Genomic DNA, 22,274 nt, shown 5'->3' with positions numbered 1-22,274 from the left:
TTGGTTCCGGCCTGGGTTATGGTCTCGGGTCCTGAGATCGAGCCCCAAGTCAGGCTCCATGCTCAGCTCAGAGTCTGCTTGTCCCTCTCCCTCTGCTCTCCCCTACCCCCTAGCACCTTCCACTCTCTCTCTAATAAATAAATAAAATCTTGAAAAAAATGGGATGAAACATAAAGCACTTTTGCAGCATTATCAAAGTACAATGGCTATATTTATGGACTGAATGTTTCTTGGATTCCTAGCCCTTAATATGATGGTATTAGGAGGTAATTAAGTCATGAGGGTAGAGTTCCAATGATTGGGGTAAGTGCCCTTATAAAAAGAAACATGGATAGCTTGCTATTTGCCATGTGAGGATACAAGATAGCCATCTGCAAAGCAGGCCCTCACCAGACACCAGATCTGTTGGCACCTTCATCCTGGAACTGTGAGAAATAAACTTGTTATTTAAGCCACCCAGTCCTTGACATATGTGTTAGAGCAGTTCAAACTGAGATAATTGTCTTAAGTCAAAGCACTCGTGTGATAAAGTTGTGAGCTGACCTAATTGATTTTTTTCATGGAACACCATTTTTAATTAGAAAATAACAGATTATGATTATTCAGACTTCATTTTGTGTTAGACATTTCCTTGAAAATGAACAAAATGAATCTTTAATGTCAAGGAAAACTGAGCTTTCATGCAAATATTAGAGTGTTTGAAACCTTGTATTTGTTACCATGAGCCTGATAGTTTCCACTAATACTTAAAGACTTTTCTAATGAAATCAGTGGTGATATTTTTTAGGAGTTTGTGTGTGCATGTCTGCGTGTATGGTAAAATATACACAATATTTCATTTTAATCCCTCTTAAGCATGCTTACTATTCATCAGCATTAAATATTCACAATGTTATATAACCATCACCACTATCTATACTTAAAACTTCTTTATCATCCCTAACAAAAACTCTATTGCACAATAATTAGCCCTTTCCTCCTCCCTTCAGCTCCCAATAACCTCTATTCTACTTTCTTTTAATTTGACTATTCAGGGTACCTCACATACAAGTGGGATCATACTATATTTACCCTTCTGAATCTGACTTATTTCACTAAGCATGTTTTCAAGGTCTATTTACATTGTTGTTGCATAAATTAAACTTTCATTCTTTTATATGGTTGAATAATATTCCATCATATGTATATACCATATTGTGTTTATGCAGTAATCTGTTGATGCAGATGGGTTGTTTTCATCTTTTGGCTGTTATGAATAATACTTCTGTAAACATGGACATAAAAATGTTCGTTCAACTCCATTTTCAATTCTTTTGAATATATACCTAGGATTGGAATAGCTGGAACATATGGTAATTATATGCTTTAACCTTTCGAGAAAATGACAAACTGTTTTCCAGTGGCTGTGGCATTTTATATTTCCACAAACAATGCTCAAGGGTTCCAATTTCTCTACACCCTCACAAACATTTATTTTCAGGTATATATGTATATATGTATGTATTTATTTAAGTAGGCTCAATGCTGGGCATGGAGCCTAACATGGGGCATGACCCTGAGATCAAGACCTGAGCTGAGGGGCTCCTGGGTGGCTCAGTCGTTAAGCATCTGCCTTTGGCTCAGGGCGTGGTCCCAGGATCCTGGGATGGAGCCCTGCATCGGGCTCCCTGTTCTGCTGGGAGCCTGCTTCTTCCTCTCCCACTCCCCTTGCTTGTGTTCCCTCTCTCGCTGGCTGCCTCTCTCTCTGTCAAAATAAGTAAATAAAATCTTAAAAAAAAAAAAAAAAAAAAAGACCTGAGCTGAAATCAAGAGTCGGGTGTTTAACTAACTCAGCCACCCAGGTGCCCCATATTTTCAGTTTAAAAAAAAAATTATACACATTAGACAGCTCCCATAACAAGATACCACAGACTGGGTGGTTTAAACAACAGAAATTTATGTTCTTACAGTTCTGGAAGCCAGAAGTCTATTAGAAGGTGGAGGAAGAGCAGTAAAATATCCTCTGGACTGAGGAGGCACTTTGAGACCAAAAAACAAAGCAAGCCACTCCATACTGTTTAGTTTTTTATTTAGAGCAACTTACTGACAGGGGGATCGGGTGGACAGATGATCTCAGCATTGTGCAGCTATTTTCCACAAAGTTCAGACCTTAATCTACAGAATTTACAGAGTGAGGGGATCATTGTGGTGAGGTCAAAGGGCACTTCTCTAAAGTAGCACCATCTGTGTGCCAGAGGGATCTCTACTAGTTATCTAAAGTGGCGCAATCTATACACCATCCCTCATTCCAGCTAGAGCACATAGTAACCTCCAATAGGCCTGGAACAGGTGGTTGTGGAAGGTCACTGTGCAGACAAGAACAAGATGGAAGGCAAAAGATGGAGTCAGTACTGTCAGCACTCCTACAAAGTCCAAGATCAAAGTGCCAGCAACATTGGTTTCTGGTGAGGCTTCTCTTCCTGGCTTACAGAGAGCCACCTTCACAACGTGTCTTCACATGGCTTTTTCTCTATGTATATACAGAAAGAGATCCCTCATGTCTCTTCCTCTTCTTATAAAGACACCAGTCCTATTAAATTAGGGCCCATCTTCATGACTTCATTTAACACTAATGGGTCTCCTTAAAGGCTGTACTATCTCCAAATATAATCACACTGGGGGTTAAGCTTTCAACATATAATTTTAAGGAGAAACCATAATACCATCCTAGTGGGTGTAAAGTGGTGTGATTTTTGATTTGCATTTCTCTAATGACTAATGATGCTGAACATCTTTTCATGGGCTTATTGGCTATTTGTATATCTTCTTTGAAGAAATGTCTATTCAAATTCTTTGCCCATTTTTGAATTGGGTTTTTTTAGTTGTCAAGTTTTTGGAGCGCTTTATATGTTCTAAATATTAATCCCTTATCAGATATTTGATTTGCAAATATTTTCTCCTATTGAGTAGGTTGTCTTTTGACTCTGATACTATCTTCTGATACGTAAAAGTTCTTAATTATGATGAAGTATGATTTATTTTTTTCTTTTGTTACTTGTGCTTTTGGTGTCATACTCAAGAAACCAATGTCAAACCCAGGGTGATGAAGATTTTCCCTTATGCTTTCTTCTAACAATTTTATACTTTTAACTCTTAAGTTTAGGTCTTTGATCAATTTTGAGTTAATTTTTTTGTACAGGGTATAAGGTCTGGATCCATCCTTATCCATCCTTTTCTATGTTGGATATTCCGTTTTCCCAGTAGCGTTTGTTGAAAAGATGGTCCTTTTCTCTACTGAACAGTTCTAGCACCTTTTTGAAAATAAACTGACCAGACATATGAAGGTTTATTTCTAGGCTTCCTAGTCTATTCCATTGGTCCACTTGTCTGTCCTTAGGCCAGGACCATAATTTTTTTTAATTTTTTTTTCTTTTTTCTTTAAAAGTCCTCCCCCACCTTTTTTTTTTTTTTTTAAAGATTTTATTTATTTATTGAAGGGATGGGGGAGAGAGCAAGCCCAAGCAGGGGGAATGACAGGCAGAGGGAGAAGCAGGCTCCCCACTGAGCAAGGAGCCCAATGTGGGGCTTGATCCCAGGACCCTGGGACCACAGCCTGAGCCAAAGGCAGCCACTTAATTGACTGAGCCACCCAGGTGCTTTAGTTTAATACTGTAGCTTTGTAGTAACTTTCACAGTCAGAAGTGTTAGTCCTCCGATTTTATTCTTTCTCTGTAAGACTGTTTTGGCTTCTCAGGACTCCTTGCAATTTCACATGAATTTGAGAATAAGGTTTTCCATTTTGTAAAAATGGTTGTCAGGCACATAGATCAATGGAACAGAATAGAAAACCCAGAAATGAACCCACAATTGTATGGTCAACTAATCTTCAACAAAGCAGGAAAGAACATCTAATGGAAAAGAGTCTCTTCAACAAATTGTGGTGGGAAAACTGGACAGCGACATGCAAAAGAATGGAACTGGACCACTTTCTTATACCATATACAAAAATAAATTGAAAAGGAATGAGCGACCTAAATATGAGACAGGAAACCATCAAAATCCTAGAGAAGAACACAGGCAGTAATCTCTTTGACATCGGTCATAGAAACTTCTTACTGGACAGGTCTTCAGAGGCAAGGGAAACAAAGCAAAAATGAACTGCTGGGACTTCATCAAGATAAAAGGCTTCTGCACAGTGAAGGAAACAATCAACAAAACTAAAAGACAACCTTTGGAATGGGAGAAGATATTTGAAAATGACATATCAGAAAATGGGTTAGTATCTAAAATCTATAAAGAACTTACCAAACTCAACATGCAAAAACAAAAAATCCAGTTAACAAATGAGCAGAAGACATGAATAGACATTTTTCCAAAGAAAACATCCAGATGGCTAACAGACACATCACTCATCATCAGGGAAATACAAACCAAAACCACAATGAGATACCACCTCACACCTGTCAGAATGGCTAAAATAACAACATAGGAAACAACAGATGTTGGCAAGGATGTGGAGAACGGGGAACCCTCTTACATTGTTGGTGGGAATGCAAACTGGTGCAGCCACTCTGGAAAACAGTATGGAGGTTGCTCAAAAAATTAAAAATAGAGAACTACTCTCCAACCCAGTAAATGCACTACTAGGATACAAAAATACTGATTCAAAGGGGCACATGTACCCCAATGTTTATAGAAGCATTATCAACAACAGCAAAATTATGGACAAAGCCCAAATGCCCATCGACCGATGAATGGATTAAGATTATGTGTTGTGTCTGTGTATGTATACATATACATATGTGTGTATATATATATACACACACAATGGAATATTACTCAACTATAAAAAAGAATGAAATCTTGCCATTTGCAACAACATGGATGGAGGTAGAGAGTATTATGCTAAGCAAAATAAGTCAGTCACAGAAAGACAAATACCATATGATTTCACTCAGGTGTGGAATTTAAGAAACAAAACAGATGAATGCGGGGGAAATAAAGAAAGAGAGGCAAACCATAAAACAGACTCTTAACTGTAGGAAACAAACTGAGGGTTACTGGAGGGGAGACCGGTGGGGGGATGGGTTAAATGGGTGATGGGTATTAAGGAAGGCCCTTGTGATGAGCATTGGACTCTTTGTATGCAAGGGATGAATCACCAAATCCTACACCTGTAAGTAAAATTACACTGTATGTTAGCTAACTGGAATTTAAATAAAAACTTGGAAGAAAAAAAAAAGGCTGTTGGAATTCTGATAAGGATTTTGTTGAATCTATAGATCACTGTAGATAGCACTGACGTCTTAACAATGTTAAGTCTCCCTATCCATGAACAGCAAATGTCTTTCCAATTATTTAGGTCTGCTGTAATTTTTTCAGCAATGTTTTGTAGTTTTCAGCATACAAAACTTCCACCTCTTTGGTTAGGTTTTTTTCCCCTAAGTATTTAATTCTTTTAGGTGCCAATATAAACGGAATTGCTTTCTTAATTTCCTTTTCAAATTGTTCAATGCTGGCATATAGAAACACAACTGATCTGTGTTTTGTACCCTGTAACTTTGCCAAATTTATTAGCTGTAGTATCTTATTCATTGATCCCCTGGGATTTTCTATGTATGGAATCACATTATTTATGACTGGAGACAGTCTTACCCCTTCCTTTTTTTTTTTTTTTTAAGACTTTTTTTTTTTCATTTGAGAGAGAGAGAGCTAGAGAGCACAGCGGGGCGGTGGGGGAGGAGTGCAGAAGCAGACTCCCTGCTGAGCTGGGAGCCTGACACGGGGCTTGATCCCAGGACCTGGAGATCATGACCTGAGCTGAAAGCAGATGCTTAACCATCTGAGCCATTCTAGGTGCCCCTTACCCCTTCCTTTTTAATTTGATGTCTTTCCTTTCCTTCTCTACCAGCTCTGGCTAGAACTTTCAATACAATGTTGAATACCAACAGTGAAAGCAGGTATCCTTGTCTTGTTTCTGACCTTAGGAGGACAGATTTTAGTCTTTCACCATTGAGTATAATGTTAGCTGTGGGTTTCTTAAAAATACTTTTTATCATGTTGAGGGATTTTCCCTTTATTCATAGTTTTCAAAGACTTTTTAATCATAAAAAGATGGTGGATTTTGTCACATGTGTTTTCTAGGTCAACTGAGATAATCATGTAGTCATTTCCTTAATTCTTTTTTAATTCTTTTTTAAAAAAATTTATTTATTTTAGAGAGAGAGAGTGTGTGTGCAAGTGGGGGCAGGGGGAGAGAGAGAATCCTTAAGCAGACTCAGAGCTTGATGTGGGGCTTGATCCCAGGACCTGAGATCATGACCTGAGCCAAGATCAAGAGCTGGCTGCTTAACTGACTGAGCCACCCAGGTGCCACAGTCACTTCCTTAGTTCTATTAATATGTATATTACACTGATTTTCTTATGTTGAACCACCCTTGCATTACTGAGATAAATTCTACTTGGTCATGGTGAATAATCTTTTCTATATATTGCTAGATTTTTAAAAGATATTTATTTATTTATTTATTTATTTATTTATTTATTTATTTATTTATTTAAAGTAGGCTCCATGATCAACGTGGAGCTTAAACTCACAACCCTCAGATTAAGAGTCGCAAGCTCTACTAATTGAGCCAGCCAGGTGCCCCTGACAACTGCTGAATTTCATTTGCTAATATTCTGTTGAGAACTTCTGCATCCATATTCATAAGGGACACTGTTATATAATTTTATTTTTTTGTGATGTCTTTATCTGGTTTTGGTATCAGGGTAATGCAGGCCTCATAGAGTAAGCATTCCCTTCTCTTCAATTTTTTTGGAAGAGTTTGAAAGGGATTAGTGTTAATTCTTCTTTAAATATCTGGTAGAATTCACTTTAAGTGAAGCCACTTGGTCTGGAATCAGGGGATCTCTGATTACTGATTTGATCTCTTTACTCTTATGTATGGGTTGAGATTTTCTATTTCTTGTTGAATCAGTTTAATTTGTATGTTTTGAGGAATTTGTGCATTTCTCCCAGGTTATCTAATTTGTTGATGTATAATTGTTCATACTATTCTCTTTGAATCCTCATCTCTGTAAGCTTGGTTAGTTATGTTTCCATTTCCATTTCTGATTTTAGTTATTTGCATCTTCTCTTTTTTCTCTGGCAGTCTAGCTAAAGAAACTTTGTTAGTTGATCTTCTCAAAGAACCAACATGTTTTTACTTATTTTCTCTACTGTTTTTCTCTTCTCTTTATTGTTTATTTTTGCTGTCATTTTCAACATTTCCTTTCTCCCTTCTGCTAGCTTTGGGTTTATTTTGTTCTTCATTTTCAAGTTTTTAAAAATATAATGTTAGGTTACTGATTTGTGATCTCTTTTCTTTTTAAATGTAGGCATTTATAGCTACAAATTTCCCTCTGAGCACTGCTTTCCTTGCATTCCATTAAGACCTGGTATGCTATGTTTTCACTTTCATATATCTCTAAGTATTTTCTAATTTCCTTTATGATTTCTTCCTTGACTCATGGGTTAAAAGTATGTTGCTTAATTGCCACATATTTGTGAATTTTCCAGTTTTACTTCTGTTATAGATTTCTACTAACTTCATTCCGTTGCAGTCAGAGAAAATACCTTATATGGTATTTCATTTAAAATCTATTGAAGTTTTTGTTTTGGCCTAACACATGGTCTATTGTGGAGAATGTCCTGTGTGTGCTGTTGTAGGGGAGAATATTCTCTATATATCTGTTAGGTCTAATTTGTTTATTGTGTTGTTCAAGTCCTCTATTTTATTACTCATCTTATGTCAAGTTGATCTATGCATTACTGAAAATAGTGTATTGAAATCTCCAATTATTCTCGCAGAACTGTTTATTTCTCCTTCCAATTTTTTCAGTTTTTCTTCATATATCTTTTTAAGAAAGATGTATTTATTATTTGAGAGAAAGTGGTAGGGAAGGGCAGAGGGAGAGAATCTTAAGCAGACTCCCTCCTAAGCACGGAGCCTGACACGGGGCTAGATTCCACAACCCTGAGATCATGAGCTGAGCTGAAATTAAGAGTTGGATGCTTAACTGACTAAGCTGCCCAGGTGCCCCAATTTTTGCTTCATAGATCTTGAGGGGCTGGTATTAGTTACATATATGTTTATACAATTAACCCTTGAACAATGCAGGGGTGCTGACACCCTACACAGTCAAAAATCGACATGTAAGTTTTGACTCCCTAAAAACTTAACTACTAATAGCTTACTGTTGACCAGAAGCCTTGCCAATAACTTACACAATTAACACATACTTTTTATATTATATGTATTATATACTATACTTATAATAAAATAAGCTAGAGAAAAGAAAATGTTAAAAAATCATAGAAGGAAAATAATATTTATAATACTGTACTGGGGATATAACTATAACTGGAGCATATGAATCTGTATTCATATCAATCAGGATTTATTTTAGCAACATTCTGCAGATTAGGAACAAAGATCAGGGTTTACTCAGTTTGAGATCTGGAGATATTAGAGGCATAAAATAAGTCTAAGAGCAAGAATCTAGAATTCAATCAAAATTTATAAGACAGACACAAAAAAGACAAGAAAATTAAAATTTTTAATCAAAAGATAATGCAAAAAAACAGAACGAGATTTACAACAGATGACCCACCTACTGGCATGATCACACAGTGGACTTTAAAATAACTATGAATAGATTAATATGTAGAAGGAACTCATGGAAAGGAGAACAATATGCATGATATAGAATTTCAGCAGGAAAAGGAGAACTATTATTAAAAAGTCAAATGGTATTACAAAATATATGAAGCACAATATCAGAAATGGAAAATCCCTGTAACAAACTTATCAGGAGACTGGACACAGCTGAAGAAAGTAAACTTGAACATGGGTCAATCAAAATTTCCAATGTGAATTACAAAGAGAAAAAGTAGAAAAAAACCCTGGATCATCTAAGAGCTGTGAGATATTAACAAATGGTCTAATGTACATGTAATTGGATTCCCAGAAGGAGGAACAAACAACAAGAACACAGGGCAAAAAATACTTGAAGACATAAGAGATGAAAATTTTCCTAACTAAATAAAAGACAACAAACAATAAATCCAATAACTTCAGAGAACCACAAGCAGGATAAAACCTTGTGTGTCACAAACATATATACACATATAACCTTATCCATACCTAGATCCATCAAAGAATTTTATACTCAATAAGAGTATCTTTCAAAATAGAAAAAAACAAACTTCTCCTGATAAACAAAAGTTGACAGAATCCACTCCTAATAGACCTGTACAATAAGAAATGAAGAGCAATACAAATGGTAAAAATGAGAGCAAATGTTTTAAAAATTTCTCACATTGGGGCACCTGGGTGGCTCAGTCAGTTAAGCTCCTTTCAGCTCAGGTCATGGTCTCAGGGTCCTGCAATTGAGCCCCAGGGATCCTCTGATCATCTAGCTCCCTGCTCATCAGGGGGTCTGCCTCTCCCTCCTCACCCCCACCATGCACTCTCTTTCTATCTCAAATAAATAATATCTCTGTGAATAAACAAATAAATAAAATAAAAATTTCTCATGTCTTTAAAAGATAACTATCTAAGAAAAGTAATAACAAAGCATAGCACAGATGATGGGAGAAAATGGAACTCCACGGTATTAAGATTCTTATGCTATAAATGTAGTGGTATAATATTATTTGAAAGTAGACTAAGTTGAAATGTATATTATGAACAGTCGAAGACCAGTAAAAAATAAGATATAACTGAGAAGCCAATGGTAGAGATAAAATAAAAATTCAACTGATTCAAAAGATGGAAGGAAAAAGAACAAAGAAGACATGAGAAAAGTAGAATATAAAATGGTAGATTTAAATTCAACCACATCCATAATTACATTAATGTAGATGATCTAAAGATAGGAATGTTGATAGTGGGTGAGACTGTGGTGTGGAAGGCAGGGAATGCAGGGAGTATAAGGGAACTCTCAGTACCTTCCACTCAATTTTTGCTGTGAACCTAAAACTACTCTAAAAAATAGGTCAATTTTAAAAGTTTACAGTCATTATTATAAATACTTGTCTGTCACCCCTGAATTAAGCTCCAGAAAGGCAGGGACTATAATTATCTTGTTCCCTGCTGTATACTCACAGTGCCTAGGGAAGTGCCCAACACAATGTTAAGCCCCTGCTTTCCTGATACATTTTACTTGTAGGAGAAGGTGGAGTGGTGCCTGGAAATGAATAAATCACTATACAGATGAATTATTAATAACAAAAGATATAATGTAATAAAAAATGAATTGTAAGGAAAATATTCCTAACTAAACGTTCCATTAAATGTTCTAACTAAACTAAATGTTATTGACTAAACATCTTTCACCATTATTTGCTAATCTCTAAATATACTGCCCTGATTAAAAAAAAAAAATTACCCTGGAGGGGTGCCTGGGTGGCTCAGTCCGTTAAGCGTCTGCCTTCAGCTCAAGTCATGATCCCAGGGTCCTAGGATCAAATCCGGCATTGGGCCCGTTGCTCAGCAGGGAGCCTGCTTCTCCCTCTGTCCCTCCCCCTGCTTGTGCTTTCTCTCTCTCTCTCTAATAAATAAAAATCTTTAAAAAAATACCGTGGAAAATAAACTCTCAAAATCACTTAGAACACAATAACCATAAGTATACAATAGGTGTGAAAAAAACATATACACATTTTATCTTTTAAGGACAATACATCTAATGAGAACAAAATGTAAAAGTACCAAATATCACTGGAAAGACAGAGGTAGAGATTTTCAGATCATGATAAACTCACTAGCTTTTCTTTGAATAAAACGATTTAATTCTTCCCTTCTACTAACCAAATAACACTTTTTCCTAAAGCTTTCATTTAGAAAGTTGATCAGATAACTATTCTGAAAAGTATCTACACGAACACAAAACGAGTTTACAAGAAACACAAAGCAATTAGCAGCAAATCACCTCTGCATCCACCGTATATGACAAAACATACCATACGATATCGCACAACCGGCATCATCAAAGGCTTGCTCTATCATCCCTCTTGAGGTAAATAGTCTTTTTTTAAAAAAATAAAGCTAAAAGAAAAACCACTTAATACTAACAGTCAGCTAATCTATTTCTCCCCAAAAGGAAAAATTTCAAAATTAAAGTATTTATTTCCATATTCTTTATATAGTTTGAGTAGGTTGTTTAGCACATTAATTCACTGAGAACCTACTATGCTATGAAAATCTGGAATCTTTCGTAAGCTTAAATATTTTTTCTCTAAGAGTACACACTTGTGGAAACTAGTTTAAATGGGAAAAAAAATTGTCCTCAAGTATTCCTTAATGTACTTACTGGAAAATTGTCCCACTTATTTCCCTTCCTTTGGCTTGTTTTTAAAAACTATTTTCATTGTTCCATACTTTGCTAACATATAAATTTTTAAATATTCCAAATATCTAATTAGTAACTGTTTTCAACAAACTTAGAATAAAAAACAAAGCACTGTTTGACAAATACAGTACCTGACAGAAGATGTTCTTGGCCCGTGATCTCTGGAATCCATAACCCAACCAACATGACACTCTAGAGGGGGATTTGTACTATGTCTTGTTTTTCTCTTTCTTGGACTCTAAAGAAAAAGAAGTCAAACATTGCAATTATTTCAGTAGTGTGAACTTCACAAGTAAATTAAAACCCTCTGACTGTAAACTAGCTCAAACATTTTCATACTGTGGATGACACATTATGAAATCACATGAAGTCACAAAACTCAAACATCTCATATACAAGTTACAAAACTTAACAGAGAAGGTCCTTTGCTAGGTTTCAACACAAGGATTAAAGGAAATACAACTTAGTGTGATTCTTCATTATACCTTCTGGTCAACATTAATTACACTACAAATTGTAAAAAAGTTGTTCTTTAACCTGAAAAAACATCACTATGGAAAAATACCATTTTTAAGCAAATTCTTACAATCTAAAATATATATTTTAAAAAACACAATAGAAACTAAAAAGTCTCATACTGTAATGTTAAAGGATATAAAATGCAGGCTTTATATTACTGCTTATTTTGTGTACCTTTACATCAATAGCTTTTGGTTCTTTAACAACAGGATAAAACCTTGGTGTTTTGTTTGGATCTTGTAATCTGGGCGTTCGAGGTGTTTTAGGTGTCCTTGCAGGATAAATTCTAGGAGATTTTGGAACAGCCGTGGGCAATGAAGGGGCCATTGTTGCTGAAGATATTTCTGAAACATCAAACAGCTGCTGGGCTAACTCATCACTCAAATCTGCAAAACAAAAAACTAGTTAAATGTATTTAGATGCTAAGAAAGTATTTTACTTGAGAACAAAGGTAATTCTGAAGTTTTCTACCCTCAAAAGATTTTTTCATTAGAAACATTTAAATATGTAAGAATAAAAAACACTTGTCTGCACACCCCCTCTTTACTAAGTTTTAATGTTGCTATATCTGTTTCTGACTTTTTTAAAAAGAAAAATAGGCTGAAGCCCACTATATAACCTTCCCCAACCCCCTTACACTTTCCCTCCTCAGAGACGACCAGGCTTTCAAATTTGGTATTTTTATCTATTATTATATACATATATGTAATAACATTATTTTGCATAGTTAACTTTACATAAGTGACATCATACTATGAGCTTTTACAGTCATATTTTGAGATTTGATTATTCAAATTCTACTCATTGAGCTTTGGCTTATTCATTTTCACTCCAGAAGATTATGCTGTTATACAAATATATTAAAATTTATTCATTTTCCTGAAGATACACAGGTTATGTTATTTCTAAATTTTTGGTATAATCAAAGATGCTGCAGTGAACACTGTTAAACATGTCTGTCTTTACAGGTATGAGAATGTCTCTAGGATTCATATGTGAAATGGAAATGTTGTCTAAAATGACACATGTATCTTCTGACTTACTGATTACTGATGGCCAAGGTGATTTCTATAATGAATGGTTTCACCAATTTATACTCCCACCAGCAGCATGAAAAAGTCTCAGCGATTTAATACCCTGGTTAAGACTGGGTTTTGTTTAGACATTTAAATATTTTTCTATCTTATGGGACTTAAATGGTATTTGTATTTCTTTGGTTACTAGTGAAGTTGAGCCTATTTTCATATGTATAGTCATCGTTCAGATTTCCCCAATCATGAGCTTATCATTTGTATCCTGACTATATTTCTATTGGGTTGATTTGCTTATTAATTAATTAGTTTGTAAAAATATCATGGTAATAAGATACTAATAAGTAAGCAAGCAGAATGTAAGCTCTGTTTCTATACGGATTTCTTCAGATTTCTTTTGATTCATATAACAAATTTTTTTTCATCATTCAACACCTATTATTGAGTGCCTACTATATGCCAAGCACTATTCTAAACACAAGGTTGTAAACTCAAAAGTGAACTTACCTACTCTATTACCTAATTTCCCTAACTTCCCCTTTCCCCTCCCAATCTGTTATCAGAATGTTTTCTGAAGAGCAAATTAGGATACATTTCATGTATCTTACTTAAAATCTGTCAGTGTTTTCCTTTTGCATCTGGGAGAAGTCTAGTCTCTATCATGGCATAGTAAGACTTTACTGATTTTGACTCATCTATTGTCTTTCACCACCTCAGTTTTGGTGCCTCAGATAGCAACCTACTTGATCCTGTTCTGTTGCTTGGTATCTTTTCACATGCTTTTTCCTCTTTCTGAAAGTCCCTTTCCCTTATCTTTTTACACCCAGTTGAACTCATACCCTTCCTTTAATACCCAGCACAGATGTTACTTTCCCTGAGAATTTGAAGCATTCCTTGAACATCTTCTGCCAATAAAATTAATCAATTCTTTTTTGTGCCACCTTTGCATTTTCCCCATTTATTGTTTGATTAATTAAATTAAAATTTATTTTCTTATATATTATCCCATTAGCTGCTAAGAATAAGTCCCAGTGGTTTCCTGAAAGCAAGGGCCACAATCTTATATTTGTATACCAGCGCCCACAGTAGTGTTAAGAAAAAAACATATACCCACCAAATGACTGATAACTGAATTGTGTTAATACAGATTTTTCTTGGACCAAAAAGTCATGCAATCACAAGGATAAAGTTATGATCACACACTGAAAAATATGTTAAATTCAGCACCTCTGTAAAAGAAATATTTAAAGATCTAGGAACAATAACAGTAAGCTTCCTAACATCCAGATTATGGTTTGGTTTCCAAATTCCATTTCCCACTGATCTGGTCCTCTAAAAGAAATAAAACCTGGAGCACAAAATATAATATGAGCCTGGGAAATCTTGAGTCAGAAAACAATGAAGTTAAAAAAGAAAAATAGGAGAAAAAAGTTAAAAAAGAAGAATAGGTCATGAGGATACAGCAGCAAACTTTAGTGGACCCCACCAGCCAAAAACGAAGTACTTTGACCACTAAAAATAATGACAGAAATTGAGTAAACATGTCAAATAAATAAGTTCTATGAATTCATAATGGTACCTTAAAACTTAATCACATTTGTAGGTTGCTAGGGCACAAAACTCATTGTTCTAAAAACTGATAAACTGAATACAAAGAAAGAAACAAGCATTTATCCTTCCTTTCCTGGAAAAATTGAATTTCAGAGTAACCAAAGAGTTGATAAAGGAATATTCTTCTTTATAGTATTCTAGGTAAGAAACACAGAAAGAATGACAGAATTAGAAGATGACTAAAAAAAAAAAAAAAAAAAAAAAAAAAGGATGACATTTTGCAACTCTAGTGAAATAGAGAATGTAGGGAATATTCATCAATAACTCTTAAAACCATTTAGTAAAACGTTGAAGGGAGATTTAACATCAAAGACACAATCCCTAAAACGAATAATTGATAAACTGGACTTCACTAAAATGAAAAAAAAAATCTGATACACAAATGACACTGTCAAGAGAATAAGACAAGTCACAGACCGCAAATATTTGCAAAAGACACATCTGATAAAGGACTATTATCCAAAATATATAAAGAACTCTTAAAATTCAACAATAAGAAAACAAACCAATCTAAAAATCTCAACAGATACATTAAAGAAGATATATATGGCAAATAATCATAGGCAAAGATGTTCCACATCACATGTTATCAGAGAAATATAAATGAAAGTCAAAAACCACTACATACTTATGAGAATGGCCAAAATCCAGAACACTGGCAACACCAAATGCTGGCAAGGATATGGAGCAACAGGATCTCTTATTCATTAGTGGTGGGAATGCAAAATGGTACTGTCACTTTGGAAGACAGTTTGGCAGTTTTGTACAAAACTAAACATACTTTTACCATATGATTCAGGATTCACCCTCTTTGGTACATACTCAAAGGAGCTGAAAACTTAAGTCCACATAAAAACTTGCACATGGATGTTTAGGTAGCTTCATTCATAACTGCCAAAACTTGGAACCAATGAAGATGTCCTTCAGTAGGTGAATGAACAAACTGTGGTATATCCAGACAATGGAATATTATGTAGTGCTAAAAATATATGAGCTATCAAGCCATGAAAAGACATGGATGAGCTTTAAATGCATATTACTAAGTGAGAGAAGCCAATGTGAAAAGGCTACATACTGTAGGATTTCAACTATTCAGTATTCTGGAAAAGGAAAACTATGGAAACAGTAAGATCAATGGTTGCCAGGGGTTGGAGGTATGGTGGGGGAAACATGAATAGATGAAACACAGAGGATTTTTACTTTGTATGATACTATAGTGATAGACACATGTCATTATATATTTGTCAAAACCCAAAGAACGTGCAACACCAACAGTGAACCCTAATGTAAACTATGGACTTTGGGTAATTATGATGTGTTGGTGTAGGTACATCGGTTGGAACAAATGTACCACTTTGATGTGGGATATTGCTATGAGGAAGCAGCATCCTTCACCAGATGGATGATGGTCATGCAAGCTCAGGGGAGGGAGAAAATGGGAAATCTCTGTATCCTACTCTTAATTTTACTGTGACCCTAGAACTGTTCTAAAAAAAAAAAAAAGTCTTTAGAAAAAAATAGTTGAAGGGAAACTTTATGATGAGTGGATCAGGCCAATAACATTTAAACCCAATGATCAATCATAGCAGCAGTAATAGACAGCCTAAAAGACACTGTATGATATAATTGGAAGTAAACAGCTCCTTCTAAGAAACAGTCTTGCCATGAGAGAAATAAAAATCCTGAATATACTAAATCTTCTACATCTAAATACTAGTTCATAGGGAATAGGGGAGATAAAGGAACATAATGATTGGTATGAAGATACAAACAGGTAAATCTGAATCATAAGAAATCTTATGACAAATTAACCAGTTTCTTCAACAAGTCATTGGCATGGAAAAATAAGAGAAGAGGAATGCTTACAGATTAAGAGTAACTTAACTGTCCTATCGATCAAATGGAATGTATGTTTTTTTGTTCCTGATTCAAATAACCAACTTGAAAAAGATATATACCAGACATCAGGGAAAACCAAACATAAACTGCACATATATATGTTCATGATACACAATGAAGTACTTGTAGAAGAAATTATATTTATTTGAATGAAATGAGATTCAACATGAAATACTAGAAACATGGGGAACAAGGTACAGATGAAAAAAGAATGTCAAACTGTTAATAGTTGAAATTAGGTAAGATAACTACATGGGGGTTCATTAAACAGTCCTCTCTACTTTTGACTTATCTGAACATTTCCATATTAAAAATCAAATTTAATTTCAGCTTTATATTTATTTTATTCCAGATTCAATTACATCTATTTTTAAGATTAACCCATTTTGTCACCTGCAGCTTTAGTTCTTTCATTTACACTGCTGTGTATTTTTCCTTTATATGAATATAGCACATCTTATAATACAGTCTACTATAAATGGGCATTTTAAAATTTTCATTTGTTTTTTCTATTATGAACAATGTTATTATAAATGGTCTTTTAGTAAACATTTATAAGAATATCTCTTGAAGTGAAACTGTAGGGTTATAATAGGATATGTCACTGTGGTTTCAATTGGCAAATCTCAACAAAGTAAAGACGAGAGCATCTTTTCATATTACTGACCTTCAGTTTTTCTCTGTATAAATTTCCACTTTAATGTTTCATTTACTATTTTTTCTATTGCCATTAACATTTTTTCATACTGATTTTTACGGTTTCAGATTTTTATGATACTACCTTTTGTTACTTTTATGCACTGTAAAATTGATCTCCTAATTTGGGACTTCCATTCTCTCCATGATGTACTGAGGAGCATAAATTATCAATTTTAATATACTCAAGACAAAAAATCTTGTAATTAGGCTGAAAATACTTAAGGAATACTATAAGAACTTAAAAATTTTTTAAGCACAAAGTTGTTTAAAAGTTTAAAGAGACTTAGGGGCACCTGGGTGGCTCAGTCAGTTAGGCATCTGCCTTCAGCTCAGATCATGATCCCAGAGTCCTGCTCAGTGGGGAGCCTGCTTCTTCCTCTCCCTCTGCCCCTGCCCCAGGCTTGTGCTCTCTCGCTCACTCTCTCTCTCAAATAAATAAATAAAATCTTTAAAAAAATAAAAGTTTAAAGAGATTTAAAAGAAGTTACCTTCAGTATTCATAGTAATAGTATTATTTAATATTGTTATTCTAAAACTATTTTATTAAAGGATAAACAAGTAAATAATTCTGCTACTGTGGTTAGGAACAAAGATTTTTTTTTTCATGGTAAGTAGAAAGCAGCACAAATACAAAATCAAACAAATTAAAATGAAAACCTTTAATCCTAAAGTTGAACAGAAAATATCAACATGAGTTTATAATGTATTTTTCTTTTTTTTTTTTTAAAGATTTTATTTATTTATTTGACAGAGGTAGAGACAGCCAGCGAGAGAGGGAACATAAGCAGGGGGAATGGGAGAGGAAGAAGCAGGCTTCCAGTGGAGGAGCCTGATGTGGGGTTCGATCCCAGAACGCCGGGATCACGCCCTAAGCCGAAGGCAGATGCTTAACGACTGAGCCACCCAGGCGCCCCTATATTTTTCTTAAAAAAAAAATTCTAAACTCTTTCAATGGAAAAAGCCTAGAAACAATAACCAACTCAGTAGCAACTCAAGTAATGACAAAACTTATCATCACGCCTGCTAGCAACCATGTCCAATTCCACTATCACAGAAGAAAGCAATGAAAGGTGGACTTGGAGCTAAAAGCCAATAAACTGATGAATAGGAAAAGTATCAATAAGAATAACTACAATAGGGGCACCTGGGTGACTCAGTCAGTTAAGCATCAGTCTTCAGCTTAGGTCATGATCTCAGGGTCCTGGGATCAAGACCCATGTTAGCTCCCTGCTCAGCGGGGAGTCAGCTTCTCTCTCTCTCTCTGTTCCCCCCACCCCCACTCAAGCTCACTCCCTCTCTCTCAAATAAAATCTTAAAAAAAATTAACTAGAGTGAAACACATCTAATGCATTTATGAAACCATAATGATAATTTAAAATGAATAAAAAACCTAAACCTCATTGGTGATCAATGAAAGATGTTAGGGAACCAGCTCATTACTTTGAAAATTAGTAATCGAAGAGAAAAAATTGAGCACTTACTCTCTTTCCTGTAAGAATTTTATCTCAGGATAAACGAATAGTCAATTAGGGGGATTTCTCTTTATGGAAGTATTCTATCTGCTAAATTTAAGAAGCAATGATAAAAACAGAATTATCACCATTTTGCAGCCCCTTGTAACATAAAAGCTCCAACCAAGGATTATCAATGGCTATTAAAGCCACAACAAGAGAGACAATTGAGCATTATGTGCCTCCTGGTAGAAATATTCAATAATTACCTATGACATATTCTCACAAAAATTTAAGCCTCAATCTGATCAAGGCTCTGTATCAAAATAACAGTTGCAAAAAATTCAGGACCAGAAAACAGGCTGAATGAAACCATAGAGATACAATTAGCAAAATCCAGAATGAGAGACATTCTATAGGACAAAACCCAGTTCCTTCAACAATAAATTGCAAGGAAAAAAATTACTTTGAACCTATAGATTAAACGAGACATATCAACCTAGGAATGTTCAAAGTCACATGGATCCCAGTTTTTTTTAAGTGATAATTTGAGGAAATGTGAACACTAATTACATATTTGATATTAAGGAATTAATACTAATTTTATTTTATTTTATTTTATTTTAAAGATTTTATTTATTTATTTGACAGAGAGAGACAGCCAGCGAGAGAGGGAACACAGCAGGGGGAGTGGGAGAGGAAGAAGCAGGCTCATAGCAGAGGAGCCTGATGTGGGACTCGATCCCGGTACGCCAGGATCACGCCCTGAGCCGAAGGCAGACGCTTTAACGACTGTGCTACCCAGGCGCCCCGGAATTAATACTAATTTTAGATGTGATAATGGTATGTGTTATTTATGTGTTTAAAAGAGTTCTTTTTAAGGACACGTACATAAATATGTAGGAATGAAAAAATATTAATAATAATTATTAGAAGTTTGCTTCAAAATTATCTAGTGGGAGTAAAGACAATGAGTGGAGCTGAGAAGAAATGAAATTGACTATGAAATTAAGTAGCAAATGGGTAGCTGGGGGTTTCATTACGTTACACAATTTGTTTTATTTTGGCATATGCTTAAGCTTTCCAAATTCAAAGTTCTTCTTTAATCTGCCTTCATGAAAAACTATAACAAAATCACTTACACTTGCCTGAAAATGTTGGATTTAAAAACTATAACAAGGGGTGCCTGGGTGGCACAGTAGTTAGGCGTCTGCCTTCGGCTCAGGGTGTGATCCTGGTGTTCTGGGATCGAGTCCCACATCAGGCTCCTCCACTGGGAGCCTGCTTCTTCCTCTTCCACTCCCCCTGCTTGTGTTCCCTCTCTCACTGGCTGTCCCCCTCTGTCTAATAAATAAATAAATAAATAAATAAATAAATAAATAAATAAATCTTTAAAAAAATAAAAATAAAAACTATAACAAAATCACTTACACTTGCCTGAAAATGTTGGATTTAATTTATGTATCTCCCAAATGTATTTATATGTTCACACTAAACTAAGGCATTAGGACAAAAGAATGATGTTAGTGGTATATTTTAAGGAATCAGCAAGTCAGTGAAAATTTTTCTTTATTTCAAGAAGAGAAACATTCCCAGCAATCTCAAAATCAAATGAGACACATAAAGAACCAACCACTCCTGCTTGCTTTTCAGTAAGCATCTGGGGTTGAGCATGACCAGGTGTTACAACAGATGACTCCTAGATAACCTCTGGGATTACCTGCCTATTCACCAAGAGTAAGGTGGGATTATACTATAAGGCTGACTTAACAAATTTACAATCTGTACTTTCAAGTCTCTAAAATGTTCTGAAGTTCACCAAAGGATAAATAAAAGTTGAGTTTTAAAATTCTAGTCTTTTACCAGACACCTAAATGTTTTCCACAGATAAAAAAGAAGCAAACTTTTAAAACAATTTAGAACTGCTTTAATACTATTCAGAAACTATCACACACAAAAGCAGATTTACATACCTTGCCTGGACTGTGAAGGCTCTACAGGAACTTCTTGGTTTGGCTCAAAAGGAAGTTCAGGTGTTAGGTTTTCAAACTGCTCTTTACTAATGAGATTTAGCTTCTTAAAGTTCTCAACTTCTTGCTGAAGTAGAATGGAGGAATCTAATTACTAAACTGGCTAGTACAGTAACCAACAAACAACAATTGCTACCAATCTCAAAAAATGAGCTTAACTGCAACAGAATAAAAAATGTCCTAATAAAGAATCCAGCATCATACTTATTAACAATTAATGTTCAGAATCTAAAAGAGGCACAGAGAAACCCAAAATATTATGAGTATTATTTAATTAAAATATATTTAAGAGCATACATTCTAATCATTCATTATTTGTTGAGCATTTACACACAAGTCCACTAGTACGAAGTAATCTAATGTATGCTCCCTACCCTTAAGGAATTTACAAGTTAGATGGAAAAAAGAAATGTACACATAAAAATTAATAATACTAGGCAGCATTTGAAAAGTGGTAATATTTGGTATATGAATTGAGATCATCAGGGAGGCATCACAGAAGAGATGGGACAAGAATGAGAAATTTAGAGAAAGGGAAAAGCATTCCAAATTAGGTAATGCGAGCAAAGATGAGAAGCTTAGAATAGCAATGACTTATTAGAAAATAATTCAGCTAATGAGAAAATCTGTGTAGAATCAGTGGCAAAAAGGCCTGACATACAAATGGGAGAAAGCTGTTAGAAGACCTTTATACCAGCACAAGAAGTTTTCACTTCATTTTCTAGTAACGGGAAACATGTGATGAAAGATAAATCTAGATGGCCCAGGAGGTTCATTTCCAAACCCCATTTATAAGGTTAGCAGCAAGAAGGCTCAGTAGGTCTGAGTTTTTTGAGCTCGAAGGTACAACAAGCCATCCCTGCCTCTTGGGCTGCTGAAGCTTCCCCTTTCTAACAACTGTTACATCGTCGCTTAGATGTTCTCTGCCCCGACCTACATATATAGAGAGGATTACAGAGTGGAGGCCAGTCTCCAGTGTAAGGTCATTTGGCCATTGTGTATGAGGACCACTCATGTCTGGCCTAAGCTGTGAAGTCAAAAAAGAGTTTGAGAGACTCCCTGCACTCTAGTTTCCTCCAATAAACCCTATATCACACCTACATCACTCAGTGTTAATGGGTCCATGACCCATTACAGAACAACATCCAAAGAGGGTTTTAGTGGGTAAAAAAAACATAACAAAATTGTCAGATGGACCAAACTAAATACCATCATTACAAAACAGTCATAGTACCTTGCTCTTAACAGCTAAACAAACAAGCTTTCCCTTCTGCCTTCAAACATGAATAGTTGTCAGCTCAAACCATTCATTAGATCCTGCTAGTCTTTTAAACTAGGATCTATCATGTTTTCATGAAAATACATTAAATTACTTCAGGGGCGACTGGATGGCTCAGTTGGTTAGACGTCTGCCTTTAGCTCAGGTCATGATCCTGGGGTCCTGGGCCTGAGCTCTGAGTCAGGCTCTCTGCTCAGCCAGGAGACTGCTTCCCCCTCTCCCTCTGCCTGCCTCTCCTCCTGCTTGCACTTGCTATCTCTCTCTCTCTGTCAAATAACTAAAATCTTAAAAAAAATGATTACTTCAGCTTTTGTACCTATACCGATACTGCTTTCCCAAAAGTCTTTAATAAGCTCTTCAAGCTAATTCAAAGTCATTACTT

The 22,274-nt window shown here is 35.2% G+C and overlaps 1 protein-coding gene across 8 annotated transcripts in view; it reads right to left on the bottom strand.

Annotated features, from left to right (window-relative positions):
• The window catches only part of LARP1B (La ribonucleoprotein 1B), a 115,920-nt gene that overhangs the window by 10,281 nt on the left and 83,365 nt on the right, over window positions 1-22,274 (bottom strand). For all 8 annotated transcript variants that reach the window (XM_045799000.2, XM_045799001.2, XM_045798998.2 and 5 more), the window contains 3 exons: window positions 20,557-20,680; window positions 12,067-12,278; window positions 11,505-11,611 (listed from right to left, as the gene is read on the bottom strand). In XM_045799000.2, the coding sequence (XP_045654956.2) occupies window positions 11,505-11,611; window positions 12,067-12,278; window positions 20,557-20,680 (443 nt within the window). The remainder of the gene's footprint in view (window positions 1-11,504; window positions 11,612-12,066; window positions 12,279-20,556; window positions 20,681-22,274) is intronic.

The sequence above is a fragment of the Ursus americanus genome, chromosome 13 (assembly GCF_024610735.1).
Source record: "Ursus americanus isolate L20-20 chromosome 13, mUrsAme1.1.p, whole genome shotgun sequence".
Classification (NCBI taxonomy): Eukaryota; Metazoa; Chordata; class Mammalia; order Carnivora; family Ursidae; genus Ursus; species Ursus americanus.
Note: the sequence above shows the minus strand (reverse complement) of the source record. Positions and strands in the feature narration are given on the sequence as shown.